Genomic DNA, 15,082 nt, shown 5'->3' with positions numbered 1-15,082 from the left:
TAGATGACAAAAGGTTGTCAACCACTCGAAGCAAAGGCAAGAGCAGTTGTAGCAATCCTTTGTAGCAATTGCTACGAACGAGTGGATGTCCGATTTTCCCTTTATTAATTACTTCTCTCCACCTTGTGGGTTTCTGTAGAACTACTACGTCAAACACTTGCGTTTGCTTTGTGTTGTCGACAAAATCGACTTCGTCCTTCCATCTGCTAGCTGCCTGGTTAGCTCAGATGGTAGAGTGGCTGCCCCAGAAAGGCGGTGGGAAAGGTGTCGTACAGGGACCAGGACGAATTTTTCTTCAACTCTGAGGCTTTTCTTTCGAGGAACCCTTATGGGGGGTTTCCTTTGTAGCAATTGCTACGAACGGGTGGATGTCTGATTTTCCCTTTATTAATTACTTCTCTTCACCTTGCGGGTTTCCGCAGAACTACGTCAGGCCAATTTTAGGATTGAAATAATTAAAGTTTAGGCCTATAGAAATGTGTAGGCACTGACCGGGACCTTTGGACAGGATCTAACTAACCGAATTACCTAATTAGCCAGAGTTGAATTAACAGAAGCCAACTGTATTAGGCCACAATTTCTTTTTTCGAATTTCATTGCTGTGCCTCGGAGTAAAAGCTGTGTGTGCAAGAGCATTACATTTATGAAAGAAAATTCACAAAGGGCCATTCAAGTAGAATTCCAGTGCCACAGTTAACTGGGACGGTTGTCCAAACTATAGTTTCTTGCTGTGGTTTGTCAGTATTATCCCCTCGCTATGATAACGTCATTAGTACCTAGAAGCAAGGCAGGGTAGAAGGCTACCGCCCTTAACTGGCAACAGGGGTTCTACTTTGACAAGCCTTTGTAGTTTTGTTTGCGAAGAACGTTTTCAGTGATGCACACATAATGCTACAGTTGGTGTTCCCTTATAACATTCAGCATTCCTTTGTCGTGACAGCGATATCAGGTGATAGGAACTGCGCTAGTACTGAGATTTTTATTGCTGTTGTTCTGGTATGTGACAAGAGTTGTTAAGCAACCTCCATGGAGATGCGCACAGCAACTGCAACGGCTGTGCAGCTGTGTGTGTGGCTGTGCGAGTTTCATGGTGGGGATGAACACGTAGCAGCTGAAAGAACCCACAGCAGCTACCACTGTAACGGAGAGCCTCGGGAAACCCAAGCCGTGTTGCGTTAGCCACTGTTGGGGCATAGAGAAGGAAGATATTTTATCAATTGGAACAAGTGCAGTGGCATTTTGCCGTTTGCTTGGTGCACCTCCGTGGTGGAAACAAGAATGTCTGCCAAAACAAAAACACGGAAATCTGCTTACGAGGACTGAAAAGAACAGAAGTGCGTTGACAAAAGGGAAGACAAGTCAGTATTTCACCTGTTTTCTGAACCTTGCAGAATGTGCAGCTGCGTCGCTCGGCATCCCTTGCATATTACAGTTGCAGTCGAACCTCGATTACATATAGTGTTGAGCAGCACAAGGATAGCAAAATGGTTCAACGTAGCCAGAATTTATACATTGGAAGTGACATAAAAGGCATGTCAAAGTCCTGTGCAAGTTAATGAACAAATCACTCACAGCGCTGTGAATACTCATTTGAAGCCTCAAATAAGCAATTTATTTCTTTGGGTTAAATAACTGCAATGTAGCTTGCTTCTTATTGGTGACCGTTTGTCTAACCATGGCCTCCTCTACATAACCCAAACAGTCCATGAGGGCCAGACCAGCGGCTTATATAGCACCACAGTGGCAGCGTACAGGGACCAAGGCAGCCAGAGCCTCACTTAAAAGTCGGGAGCAGGGTGACATCAGTGCTAGTGGGATCACGTTCGGCAGCTTCATTTTTATGCCACTTAGCTGTAACCTGTAGGGCAATCTCCGCGTCCGTCAACTCAGCCGTGGTACTATGTGGTAACGATGGACTTCTTGTCTCCATTCTCGACACGCCGGATAACCTCCGGTTTTGCCACAAATGTCAGTGACGTTTGCTTCTTCGTGTTTTCAGCCATTGCAACACCACACGCAGCGCAGATATACTGAGGAGTTGGTGCATCAAATGCACTGCGCTTTCAAACGAGCCAAGCTGCCGCCTGTGTGCACCGCTACCTTCGACTGCTGCTTCTGGTGCGATCCATGCGAACACATAGGCTAGTGTAGCAGTCGGAACAGTTCGCCACACCACCACCATCTTTGAAGTGTGTTGTGGCAAAGCCTGTCGCCAGAGCACATGCAGTCAACTGGCGCAATCGATACATGCATGTAGCCCAGCGTGTAGCAGTCAGAAACGCATACCACACCGCCGATATCTTCGTGTGTGTCACGAGAGGGCATGTGATCGGGACGACAGTTTGATATATCTATTTTACATCTGTCCTCGTTTGATACAAAAAGTTAATTATGCATGTGATTTTCATGTGATATGGGAAGAGTTTAGTATAAGCAATCATTTAATATATCCATGTTTTATATATCGAGGTTCAACTGTACTAGTACAGCATTTAACAAATGTTTATGAAAGCTTCTAGCTGGATGTGCCACAGCTTAGTGCAGCTCTTGCGAGCTTGTGGATGCAGCCACAAAGATGTGCAGACATAAGCCACTTGCATGCGGAAGAGCTGGTGAATACCTAAACATACGATGAATAAACATATGAGCATATGTGTCATTTATGTGGCAGTTCCTTTTCCTGGTCCTCCAGTTTGCCGCATATGAACTGGGTGATCAAGTCATACACAGTGGATGGATTTTTGCCCCATGCTGTCCACACGATTCTTTGTTTATTGATTATGTGCAAACAGTGGAAACTTTGGCTATGGCTGACTTGAGCTCATTAGGACAACTTGGCTATCATGGTGGTTTTCATTCCCTACAAGAACAACCCCAAGCGACTTGGGTACCCACACATCTTTTTTTTTTTTAATCTTGAGTCAACACAAACCCAGAAGTTGCCTTTACTTCTGTGCAAGCGCACTTACAAACCAATTTTCTTGGGTCCTCAGTTCTAATGGCAACAATGGCAAGAACAAAATTGGTGCCTCACTAGCAAGTAGAGGGGTGATGATAGGTGACTGGTGTGTAGCAAGTGCTAGCAGACTTCCCAGGGTAGGAGATGCAGGTTTCATGTCATCTTGCCCATCTTCTGAGAATCAAAGACAGCCAGTGCTGTACCAGAAAACAGTTGTCGTCACCAGTGACCGACGATACTGATGCTTGAGATGCTTATAAGAGGGATTTTGGAGGGCGCGATTACTGTAAGCTTAGGATAAAGGCAGATTTGTGTATTAGAATGAATGCTTGTTTTTAAATACGTTAGCGATCACAATGCCCATCAGCCTGGCTTCACTGAGCCTCTATTTTAAGGATAAAATGGCAAAATCATGTCAGCTCTATCACAAGACCTGGCATTTAGGTATAACATAGCTGTGTGTCTTATACTGAAGCTGAGGCCTGCTGTCTTTCTGCTCACATTTCGAATGCAAGTGTCATTAGTCACTACTTCTTTACTTGTTGCAGGTTGGTGTCAGGACGTTTGATGAAGATCACAGCTCCCTGATAGTTGTTAATGAGCTAGCACCAAACACAGCCGAAGTTATCGACTCCGAGATAAAGCGGCTCCTGCACGTAAGTCTTTAATGTCCTCTTGCACTTTGGCTGGGGTGATAAATGTAGAGGGAATAAAACCGGAAGCCACAAAACTGAGCAGAATTAAGCTGTAGGGGATACCAGCAGTTTCTTAGGTTAAAGTGAAGCATATTAACAGTGGAATAATGTGGTGGAATCTACAGTGCTTTAAGGGGACGCTAAGGAGAAAAATAATTCCACCTGTGTTAGTAAGCTACTGTTCCACAATTACAAAAAGCCGCTCTTAACGCAAGATGCTTGGTACACCAGAAGAGATGCACGAGTGAGAGAGATGCCAACTTGAAATTCCCGCACCAGCTTGCCGTGACGTCATGCATTTGACACAGTCTGTTAGGGCCGAGTCAAGCTTCTCTTGGTAAACATGGACCACACTGTGTTCCAAGAGAGCCAAAAGACAGAACTTTTACAGAACCAGAATGGCCGAAATGCAGAAGTAGTTTGCAATCAGTTTTGTCACACTGACGTACCGGCCCAGAGGTTTTGGCATGAAATTCAAAAAGGACACTTTGACCTTCATTTTCTCTACTAATAATCAACCTGTTACTGCCAAGTCAACTAAAGTGGAGTAGTTCAAGAATATCTTGTCAACTTAAACTGATTCAATGTTTCACTGTAGTGGCCCCTTTAATGGCTAGCAGAACATATTCGACAGACAAAAAATCACAGGGAAAGAAAAATCTGAAGGCACAAGGATTGAAAGGACACTGGTCTTCAACTGATCTTTACTTTGGAAAAACGTTACAACTAGGGGTGGGCAAACATTTAAAATTTCAAATATGAATAGAATATTGAACGCTCACCAAATGTTTCGCAACACTCGACTAAAGTCTTGCTACTGTTCTCCATCTGCTAAACGAAGTATCATAAATTATTGGATGCGGGACAAATGTTTTTGAACCAATGCAGAAACAAAATGCATAATGCAGCCATTTGTTCTTGGAAAGCTTGTTTGCAACCAGTCTCTAAAGGTGGTGCTAAGTTATTTGTTTAGTTCTTTTAATGACAATTAGTGATCGTGTTTGAAACTGGTCCTTCATTCCTGTTAATTAGCTGTCTTATTTTGCACCACCTAGTTGGTACAGGCACAGTACATAACTGCCAAAATAAATATTTCTGCTGTATACAGTGGAACCCCAGTTATACGTCCCCCGGTTTTGCGATGACCTAGGTCTTACAACGGATTAGCACAGTCCCGGCGAAGTCCCCATAGAAGCAGTGCATTAAAAACCTCGGTTATCCGACGTAATTTTACGCCTGACCCGCGTTATACGATGACCCTCGGGAAGTGCGGGACGCAACGGCAGATGAAAGAAAATTGCCACAGGCTTCTTTCCTGACTCCGTCTCTCCGCATGCGGAGCGTTTGACACCGACCGACCGGTTCATTCCGGCGCAGCTTTCTTCCTTGCCTTGTCTCATCGTTCGTTTCTCTCTCCCCCACCAGCACCCGCCCGCTGTGCTGAAATAGCACATTTTCTTCTCCACAATCACTTTCTCCCTCTCCTCTCGGCGGCGTCGCCTCTCGTTGCATTGGGGAAGCGTTTCCCTCCTAGTTTCCCAGCAGCAGATCACCGACAAGGTAGCGCGGAGAGGCCTAGGTTTATCGCACGTGTTCTTCGTTGTAATCCTAGCAACCAGTGTTCAGCGGAGGTTTTGAGCTGTGTGGAGCAACACGACGATGTCCCTAAAGCGGACAGTTCTGTCGCTTGGTGACAAGCTGAATATTATCGAGGAAGTGGAAAAGAGACATGGAACCACGAAAGCCAGCATTGCCCGGGACCTTAAGATACTCGAATCTTCACTTAAGACGATCCTGGAAAACAAAGCGGCGATATTGCAGAATGCCAACAAGTTCGGGCTCAAGCAGAAAGCGGCAAAAGAAGGACAGCATGAGAAGTTAGAAAAAGTTCTCGTCAAGTGGCTGCATCAAGCACGGAGCTCTGCGATCAACATTGACGGCGCCATTCTAAAAGAAAAGGGGGACCTTGCGGCATTGCGTCTGAACATCGACGACTTTCAGGCATCTGAACGAATGGCTGGACCACTTTAAAGAACGAAACAGGATTGTGTACAGCCACTCCTGTGGAGAAAGCACTTTCGTGGACGTTTCGATGGTGAACGAGTGGATGTAGTCACTGCCGGAGATGATTGCTGCATACAAGCCCTGCGACGTTTTCAACGCCGATGAGAGCAGTATTTTTTACCATATGCAGCCCGAGCAAACCGTTGTTTTTAAGGGTGACAGCTGTCATAGTGGCAAGTGTAGTAAAGAGCGTGTGATGGCACTATTCTGTGCTAAGGAGGACAGTTCCGAGAGGCTGCCCGTGCTCGTTGTTGGAAAGTTTGCAAAGCCACGGTGCTTTAATGACTTGAGGTTTGTTTGATTCAGAAAAAGGTGCATGGCACCTCAAACGAAAAAGTGCAGGGTGTGCCGAGCTGCACCCACCCGCTGCAAGGTTCAAGGGTGCAGTGCACTGCGGCGGCACCTTGCATTGCACCCCGTTCAATCGAGCACGGGGGTGCAGGGTGCACTGCTGCACCTTGGGGAATCGAGGGTCTAGGTGCAGTGCACCGTGAATAGGTGCAGAAGGTACTTCATTAAAACTTCTTTCTGGGCGAGTTGGTGCATACTTGACATGAAAACTGTTTACAGCGCAAACACATGCAACCACAAAGTATAAGGGACAGGACACAAGCGCTTGTGTCCTGTCCCTTATACTTTGTGGTTGCATGTGTTTGCGCTGTAAACAGTTTTCATGTCAAGGTGCAGAAGGTGCAGAGAAACTTGACTGAATCGAATAGACCTTTGAAGACGCTGCCGTGCAGCTACAACTTCAACAAAAAGGCATGGATGACATCTTAGCTCTTCAGCAATTTTTTGCAGCAGCTGGATAACAAAATGGATACTGAGGTGACGAAAATATTACTTTTCGTAGACAACGCACCATGCCACCCACCCGATACGTCTAGCCTGAGGAAGATAAAGGTTGTTTTTTTTCCGCCCAACTGCACAAGCCAGCTGCAGTCGTTGGATGCCGGCATCATTAAGTGTGCCAAGCAACGGTACCGGAAGCGGTTAGTGCAGCGTGGGTTGGTGACTATGGAGCGCAGCAAGTCGGAAAAATAAGATCACTGTGCTCGAAGCCATGCATTTGATTACCAGTTCATGGAACGCTGTGTCGCGAAGCACAATCGCTAACTTGTTCAAACACTGTGGCTTTAAGCGAGAGACTGCTTCCTCTGCTAGGGATGCAACATCGTCAATGCTGCTTGATGCCGATGCAGGCTTCGCCGACGACGATTTCGAGGGTCTAAACCTCACCACGACCTTCGCTGAATACGTGGAGCCCGACGACAATGTTGTGATCTGCAGCGAGGTGTCGCTGGATGACGCCATCGAGGAGGCTTTGCCTAGTGCCAACACCGCTGCGACATCGGATGAAGACAACGACGATGCCACAGATGCCGAGGTGCTACGGCACATAGGCGGCATCCGGTACTTCATCTGTTCACGCGACGCCACAGAGGACCTCCTTTTGGACATTGCCCAACTTGAGCGAAAGCTCTTGGTTCACGGATCAAACGAGGTCCAAAAGAAACTTGCCGACTTGTTTTAAAGTTCGCGCTGGTTGGCGGGAATCGCGGCAGTGGGGTGCCATAAGGGTTCGTTTGAATAAAGCATGATTGGTAGCTGTACTGCAGCATTCATTCTTATCGCATTTACTTTTTTTGGTAATTTGGGTTTCCAAGCCCTGCAGAGTATGTTAGTAATTTATATTGAAATTTCTCGTATATCCGTCACGCGAAATAAGTATTTTTATAAGCATAACTTATGTTCGGATTTTAAGTTTTTTCGTGGTCCCGAGAAAGTCGTATAATCTTGGTTCCACTGTATATATGTGTCTGCACCTCACTATTCGATATTCAATACTTACTATTCGTATTCGATAAAGTTTATATTCGCCCACCTTTATTTACAACCCGTGTGATCACACAAGCATGCAGTCAATGTGCATGCCCATGACAAGTCATTCTGTATGCGTATTGCGCAGCCACTGACAAAGATGAATAAAATTTTTTACATGACAGCGCGAGTGATGCTGTGCTCACACAGCTATCACATTCTTTTTGAATAAAGCATGATTGGTAGCTGTACTGCAGCATTCATTCTTATCGCATTTACTTTTTTTGGTAATTTGGGTTTCCAAGCCCTGCAGAGTATGTTAGTAATTTATATTGAAATTTCTCGTATATCCGTCACGCGAAATAAGTCTTTTTATAAGCATAACTTATGCTCGGATATTACGTTTTTTCGTGGTCCCGAGAAAGTCGTATAATCTTGGTTCCGCTGTATATATGTGTCTGCATCTCACTATTCGATATTCAATACTTACTATTCGTATTTGATAAAGTTTATATTCGCCCACCTTTATTTACAACCCGTGTGATCACACAGGCATGCAGTCAATGTGCATGCCCATGACAAGTCATTCTGTATGCGTATTGCGCAGCCACTGACAAAGATTAATAAAATTTTTTACATGACAGCGCGAGTGATGCTGTGCTCACACAGCTATCACATTCTTTTTTAATGCAAGAGGCTTCATGTATCGTTTTTATTACATACCAAGAACACTTGCGCCTCCAGACAAAAATCTGCAGCGGCATCTTTTATAATGATCTGCCAGATGTCCCAATTCTGGCAATGCCCGCACCTGCATATGGCGTTCCCTCAGCCTGTCATCTATTCCATCTGTATTCAAATTTCCTCTTGTAGCCTACCTTTTGCGCCAAGTTTGTAAATGGTGCTCTCTTATTGCTCTATGTCAGGAGTCGTACGAAAGGGCCAAGGCAATCCTGAAGACTCACCAGAAAGAGCACAAGCTGCTGGCAGAGGCACTGCTCAAGTATGAAACTCTCGATGCAGACGATGTCAAGCAGCTGCTGAGTGGGAAGGACCTGTCTCAGATTCGCAAAAGGTAAACTGCCTGCATTAGTATCTGGTGAAACACCTGGCTGTAGAGGCAATAGTGGTTATTGCTCAACCATGCCTTGCCAATCTTGTGCGTGGAAAAGAAGGCGATGTGTGGCCTTGATCCAAAAGGAGTTTAAACCCTACATAAGGGTCTGCCGCTAAACCTCCTGCATGTGACAGCAGTTCTTGATCAGATCAACCAGCTCACGTCCCTCTCTAAGAGACGGCCAACGAAGAGGGGGGGCAACTTATGCTGCAGTTCACAGAATAGTGGCGAGACAAGCAGTATGGCGTCAAATAGTCTGAATCCCTTCAGAACAGGTGCTCCCAAACTTCTTAGCTTTCACTTTCTGTCAGAGTGTTAATTGCCTTGGAAAGGTTTCAGCACCATCATGTACACACATACAGAGGAGAGCACACAAGCCCTGCTCAGAAGGGCCAGCACGTTATATTGAATGCGTTTTAAAGCTGAAAAGGTGTCAAGTTTCACAGGAGCCGGCATAAACTCTTCTGCCGAAGGGATGCCAGTAGCAAGTAGGCGGCACAAGGTGTACATTTGTAACTTTGTCCTTGGCTTTTAGCACACTGCTGCATGTATTGTAATATTTTGGGGTGTGCCAACAAATCATCCATTGTTCATTATTTCAGATACGCAAGAATAAAAGTGGTATTCTGTATTGTCATTCACTAGGGTGGCATGAATAGTTTTGTGAGCATTAAGTGCATTTCAAAACTCTGCATTCATTGAATGTGTATGTATGTGTACACTGTTCTCAGAGGATGCTTTTCTGCTGCAAGAAATAAAATGTTCATAATTTGCCTTTTGTCACTTCAGTGCGGAACAAGTGATTTCAGTGGCAAAAGCTAGAATAGTCTTTTAAATGGTGTAGTTGACGAGCTTTTTGAACATTGGTAGTGTTGCGTGTTTGCTGCTTTGGCAAAACGCGTTGCTGGCACACAAAAGTTTTGTACCAGAAACTCTTGCAGGGGAATTGCCTGCATTGTTTTTATTTTTGGAGCCCTTGTACATGCAATTTGCAGTTTGGCATTTGGTTTGTTACGATTGCTTTGAGAATTCCTGTGGCACTGTTCCCCCTTAAATGATTCCACGAGAGGTGGTTTTTTGAATCACTCAAGACATTTGGGTGGTTCTGTGAGGCAAGCATTAGTTGATAGGTCATGTACGCTACAACACTCGCTTATGGGTTGTTTTGTGGAGGAGGGCAGAGCTTTGTTTTCTCACAAAAGAACAAATTCGGTGGCACAATAGATCCTTTGTACGGGCTATGCTCTTTCTTGGCACAATTATTGGTAATGAATAGGTCAGAAAAGTAAAATGCCAGCAATGTTTATGAAGAAGATAGCATGGGACCTGCCAGATAGCAACAGCAGCAAGTCGTTTTGCAGCTTGCGTGAAGCTCCTTGAATTTTTGCAAAGCAAAATTGACAAAAACTGAGGTCTGTAAGGATCTGGCTTAAATATTGAAGCTATGAATTAGTCATTCAGTGACGATGTTGTGAAGCTTTAAAGAAACTTGTACTAGCTGGAGCTACGAGAAATGCACACCATTTATTTAAGCAAGGTTTCATGTTTTTTCGATGCTTCTGAGATTTCGTCCAAGTTTCCTGCATTTGAAATCTCTTTATTGACCCTTTTCACGGCAATCATGTGGGCACTACCATGTTTGATCACATGGGGACGCATTCATTGCTTGCCTCAGCTGCCTCCGGTGCCTCTGTGTTTACAATGAATGTACGCGATGCTGTTGCGGCTCTGCAAACCTTTGTTTTGGCAGATATCATAGACGGTGACTTGGTGGACTACACGTGAAACTTTGGCTACAGCTTCAAAGGACATGCAAGCACTTTCGGAGCTTCTTATGCTTTTTCCAAATGGCACGAGCAGCGTATACGGTGCTTGTAATAAAGGCGTGACTAAAAATCTATTCCAAGCTATACTAACTTTCCGCTTATGAATTGAATCAGTATCACTGTGTCTAGCTCTTCATTCTTTATTTAGCTAGCAGTTTTAAGCAATAGCTTGTCACGTTTCCGACTTGGTAAAGTTCCCTGGGCGGTCACTATCCGATTGTTTACTTTCTGCCTGATTGCTCGTGGGCGTGTTCAGTGCGTTGTAATAGCTTTTATCAAATACTTATTATATCACTAGTCACTCTCTTACTGTATGGACTGTTACGAAACGTTCAGCTTTGAACATTAGTGTGCTGTCAGAGTAGTTTCCATTTCCCGTGCTTCATCCGCACATTGATTAAAGCGTGCGCCCGTTCACTTATTTTTGACATGTTGGTAATAGAGTGGGCATAAGTTTTCATGAGTGGATGTGTGTAGATAATGTGCGAGAAACTTCCTGTGTGCCAAGAAGCGGCGCTGCTTCCTTTGTCACCGTATAGTGAGTGGTGCTCACTTGTGCAGGTGTTCTGGGGTTCAAGTCCTTTCCTTGGAGGTTAGGGTTACAATGCTGGTAGATGAGTGAATTTGAGTGAAGAGCCAGCAACACAGGCAGCCCCTCTGTAGCAGTGGTCTGTGAACACACAGATTCATTCCATTCCTTAATATGCCAGTCACAATTTTAGCAGCCAACCACTGCACGGGTCTTCACTCCACCGCACCATATTTTGCAGCGTGGCTGGAGCACAGTGCGTTGGCAAAATCCCAGTTGCATTTCCGACAGCTGATCGCATGGAAGCAGGGCATAGTGGGTAGTAATGCCGTATTTGTGCTTTTTCGCTGAGGCAATGTGCAGTGTGCCGCCTAAAGCGCCATCTCATTTCTCTAGAGCAAACTGCTTCGTGAAAAGGGTCAATACAAGGTCATAAAATGTAACTGTACGGTGTATCACATAGGAAATACAAGCTGTTCTTTGGAAAAGTGATGCTTGTCTAGGTATATTGGGCCTAAACAAAGGCTTGTCAAATTTTTTCACAAAATAAAAATTCATGCACTAAGAGGTTAATGGCTTTATGCAGCCAAAATTTGCAGAAGATAACAATTAATGTTTTATGCAGCAACCAGCAGATTGTAACGAGTAAGCTGCCTTGAGCAGCCTGGCAATAGTTCTGCCCAAATACTGCTTCATCAGTATGAGATTGGTCCAAGCAAAGCAAACTGAGGGGCTATGAGGTAGGCATCAAAGTCTACAACAAATGGATTGTGCAAAAAAGATTAATTTCCCAACACTGACTGAAGCCAGACAACAGAATGTTTGCCGATAATAGTGTAGATGGATGGGAAACGCTGCACGAGGCTCGCCTGTCAACACTTGCTCGACTCCAGGGCTCAGTGCAGCTTTCGTGCACAACCTTCTAGCACTTGGGGGACTGAGGCAACATTTTTTGCAAACAGTGAGAACTTTTGTAGGTAACCGAAAAAGGCTTAGCAAGCAAACTACCACCGATAGCCTCCTTGACCTCCAGCTGTAAAGCTGCTAACCAGATTGGGTTGGTTTGACATTGGCTGATATCAAAACAAACCCTGCCAAGTGTGGGCAAGAAAGGGTTTCAAGGACCTTTCTGCTGATATTGCGAGGTATGGTACGTGTTGCGATTGGCCTTCTCAGTCTTGATGGGGCAAATACAAGCTGTTCTTTGGAAAAGTGATGCTTGTCTAGGTATATTGGGCCTAAACAAAGGCTTGTCAAATTTTTTCACAAAATAAAAATTCATGCACTAAGAGGTTAATGGCTTTATGCAGCCAAAATTTGCAGAAGATAACAATTAATGTTTTATGCAGCAACCAGCAGATTGTAACGAGTAAGCTGCCTTGAGCAGCCTGGCAATAGTTCTGCCCAAATACTGCTTCATCAGTATGAGATTGGTCCAAGCAAAGCAAACTGAGGGGCTATGAGGTAGGCATCAAAGTCTACAACAAATGGATTGTGCAAAAAAGATTAATTTCCCAACACTGACTGAAGCCAGACAACAGAATGTTTGCCGATAATAGTGTAGATGGATGGGAAACGCTGCACGAGGCTCGCCTGTCAACACTTGCTCGACTCCAGGGCTCAGTGCAGCTTTCGTGCACAACCTTCTAGCACTTGGGGGACTGAGGCAACATTTTTTGCAAACAGTGAGAACTTTTGTAGGTAACCGAAAAAGGCTTAGCAAGCAAACTACCACCGATAGCCTCCTTGACCTCCAGCTGTAAAGCTGCTAACCAGATTGGGTTGGTTTGACATTGGCTGATATCAAAACAAACCCTGCCAAGTGTGGGCAAGAAAGGGTTTCAAGGACCTTTCTGCTGATATTGCGAGGTATGGTACGTGTTGCGATTGGCCTTCTCAGTCTTGATGGGGCCACACCTATCTGTGCCAAATGGGACATGCAGCTCCCCAGAGACATTCTACTGCTTGTCATATTGCGGGTGTAGCAAATTTTTTTGCCGACTGCCAATGGTGGCAACAATATTTTTTTTACATTGTGTGCAGTTCTAGACCCCTTTTCTCAATTACAAGAGGCTGCAGAAATGGGTGTTTAATGTTGTGCACTGTGCAATATTTTTTTTATATACCAACTACTTAACCCTTGCTACATTGTGAAAGCATCATGTAAAATATATTCTTAGGAGAAACCAGGACCACATGGTACTTATATTTTCAACGAAAGAAAAATGTGTGGAAGAATGTGGATTTCATTAGTCAAAGATGTACAAGAAAAGAACCATGCCAAAGGAACACAGTCTGGTGACACTTGTTAATTTTTATTTGCTTTGTTTAGATCTGTTAGTGTTCCATTACAAATGAATGCCTTAAAACATCAATGACTTATGTAACTGTAACAAAGAGGCCAAACAATCCTTTTTTTCTTATTTTCAATTACAGTAATAGGTTTAATATGTTTATAGTACTTCCCAAAACGTCATATACTCCTATGTACAGGTTACTTTTTTAACAGCATTATTAGGGTAGTATGTATACTCTGCAAGCACATCTAACTTGCAGAAGATAAATAACGTGCAACTATTAAGTATAACTGGTTGGTCGTGTTATAAACTCTTTCAAACAATAGTAATTTTCGTCATTGCAAGTATGCCATCTTAGTGTACAGTGAACATAACTTTCCCACACAGAAATGCTTTTTCTTGTCTATGATTTATATTCAAGGCCAAGCTCATTACTTTTATGTACATTAATCAGAGTGAGGTCTTATGTACAACTAGCACCCGTGTTATCTGTTGCTCTGCTTCTCTCCAGTGCTGGCATGAGCACTCGCAGATGAAATTCAGGCAAACAAATGGAGCCATTATAAGCATCGGAAAGACAGCGCCTTCGTTGTCTTCTGCATGCGCAAAGTTCAATAGCACTATTTTTTTTTTTTTTTTTAAGCACGCAATGGCCATCACATTTGTGAAGGTCACTTTGTCAGATTCCTTCCGATTGTCAGGCAAAATATATGAAACAGCTCGACGCATATACTCCTCTCTCCACATGGGCGGTGGTAGTGTTTTAGGGCTGCAGGCATTGGCTTTGTTTTATGTACAGTTTGTCTAAATCTCTGCACCTATTGTGTATGGACGTGGGCCTGCATGTGGTTACTTCTTGCGGTTGAGCACTTTTTCGGTGATGCTGATCAGTGCCTGCTTTTCTGGTGACTCAACCCACGGTGCGAGGTGCCGCACGGCTTCGCTGCAGTGCTTCTGTGCCAGCAGCCGCGTGTGCTCTAGGCCATCACTCTAGAAGACAAGACGCACCAAGAAAATGTTACTAGCTGTGCGCAATGAAAGCCTCCTTTCTCAGATTGCAGTAATGCTGGGCTAGTTACCTTCAGAACTGCCTCATAGGCCCTTTCCACATCTCCAGGCTCTGAGAAGCGTCGCATTATCATAGCATTCAGCTCTGGGTACTGAAAAAAAGAAAAAGAAAAAAAAAAACATGGGCCATTCACTGCAGGAAAGACTTGCACAAAGTCTGAGCAGTGTGTTTGCAGAAAGCGCTGTACCTTGTCACAAGCAAACAGGACAGGTGCAGTGGCAAGTCCTAGCCTGAGGTCAGCAGCAGCAGGCTTGCCGAGATCAGACTGGCTGGATACAAAGTCTAGGAGGTCGTCAACCAACTGAAAGTCGGTGCAATAATCAGTGTTTTTCCGTTGTAAAGCGCCGTGTATACTAACCTGAAATGCAATGCCAACATTTCTGCCATACTGGTAGGCTGCCTCCTGTATTTTCTCATCTCCACCTCCAAGTATGGATACCTAAAGAGACAGGCATTATTAATACTTCTTCCATAAATGGCTTCACATGCTGGATGCCTTCTCACTGTATTAGACGAGGAAGATCCAAAAAAGTCATGTCTAGTTTTCTGTTCACCTTAGTCCCTTATATGCCCACAGAACTGTGTGCATTTAGGTGTTTATTTTGCTACTAACTACCTGTCAAAAAACTCATATTGCAGCCATTATAAAGGTGACAAGAAGAATATGGTGGCATCCCTCTTCAAATTATTTATGCAAAAGGTCAA

At 44.4% G+C, this 15,082-nt stretch overlaps 2 protein-coding genes across 10 annotated transcripts in view; one reads left to right on the top strand and one right to left on the bottom strand.

Moving 5' to 3' along the window:
- YME1L (ATP-dependent zinc metalloprotease YME1L) overlaps nt 1–15,082 on the top strand; it is a 191,712-nt gene that overhangs the window by 164,399 nt on the left and 12,231 nt on the right. For all 4 annotated transcript variants that reach the window (XM_055071542.2, XM_050180072.3, XM_050180074.3 and 1 more), the window contains 2 exons: nt 3,508–3,615; nt 8,466–8,614. In XM_055071542.2, coding sequence (XP_054927517.1) covers nt 3,508–3,615; nt 8,466–8,614 — 257 coding nt within the window. The remainder of the gene's footprint in view (nt 1–3,507; nt 3,616–8,465; nt 8,615–15,082) is intronic.
- The window catches only part of qless (decaprenyl diphosphate synthase subunit 1 qless), a 75,251-nt gene continuing 73,474 nt past the window's right edge, over nt 13,306–15,082 (bottom strand). For 3 of the 6 annotated variants that reach the window (XM_055071543.2, XM_055071547.2, XM_055071545.2), the window contains exons 7-8: nt 14,388–14,816; nt 13,306–14,298 (exon numbers count right to left, since the gene is read on the bottom strand). In XM_055071543.2, coding sequence (XP_054927518.2) covers nt 14,158–14,298; nt 14,388–14,816 — 570 coding nt within the window. In that variant the 3' untranslated portion in view covers nt 13,306–14,157. The remainder of the gene's footprint in view (nt 14,299–14,387; nt 14,817–15,082) is intronic. The other 3 variants (XM_050180079.3, XM_055071546.2, XM_055071544.2) reach the window with 3 other exon arrangements.

The sequence above is a fragment of the Dermacentor andersoni genome, chromosome 5 (assembly GCF_023375885.2).
Source record: "Dermacentor andersoni chromosome 5, qqDerAnde1_hic_scaffold, whole genome shotgun sequence".
In the NCBI taxonomy this organism is placed as follows: Eukaryota; Metazoa; Arthropoda; class Arachnida; order Ixodida; family Ixodidae; genus Dermacentor; species Dermacentor andersoni.
This window is presented reverse-complemented; position numbering and strand designations above follow the sequence as displayed.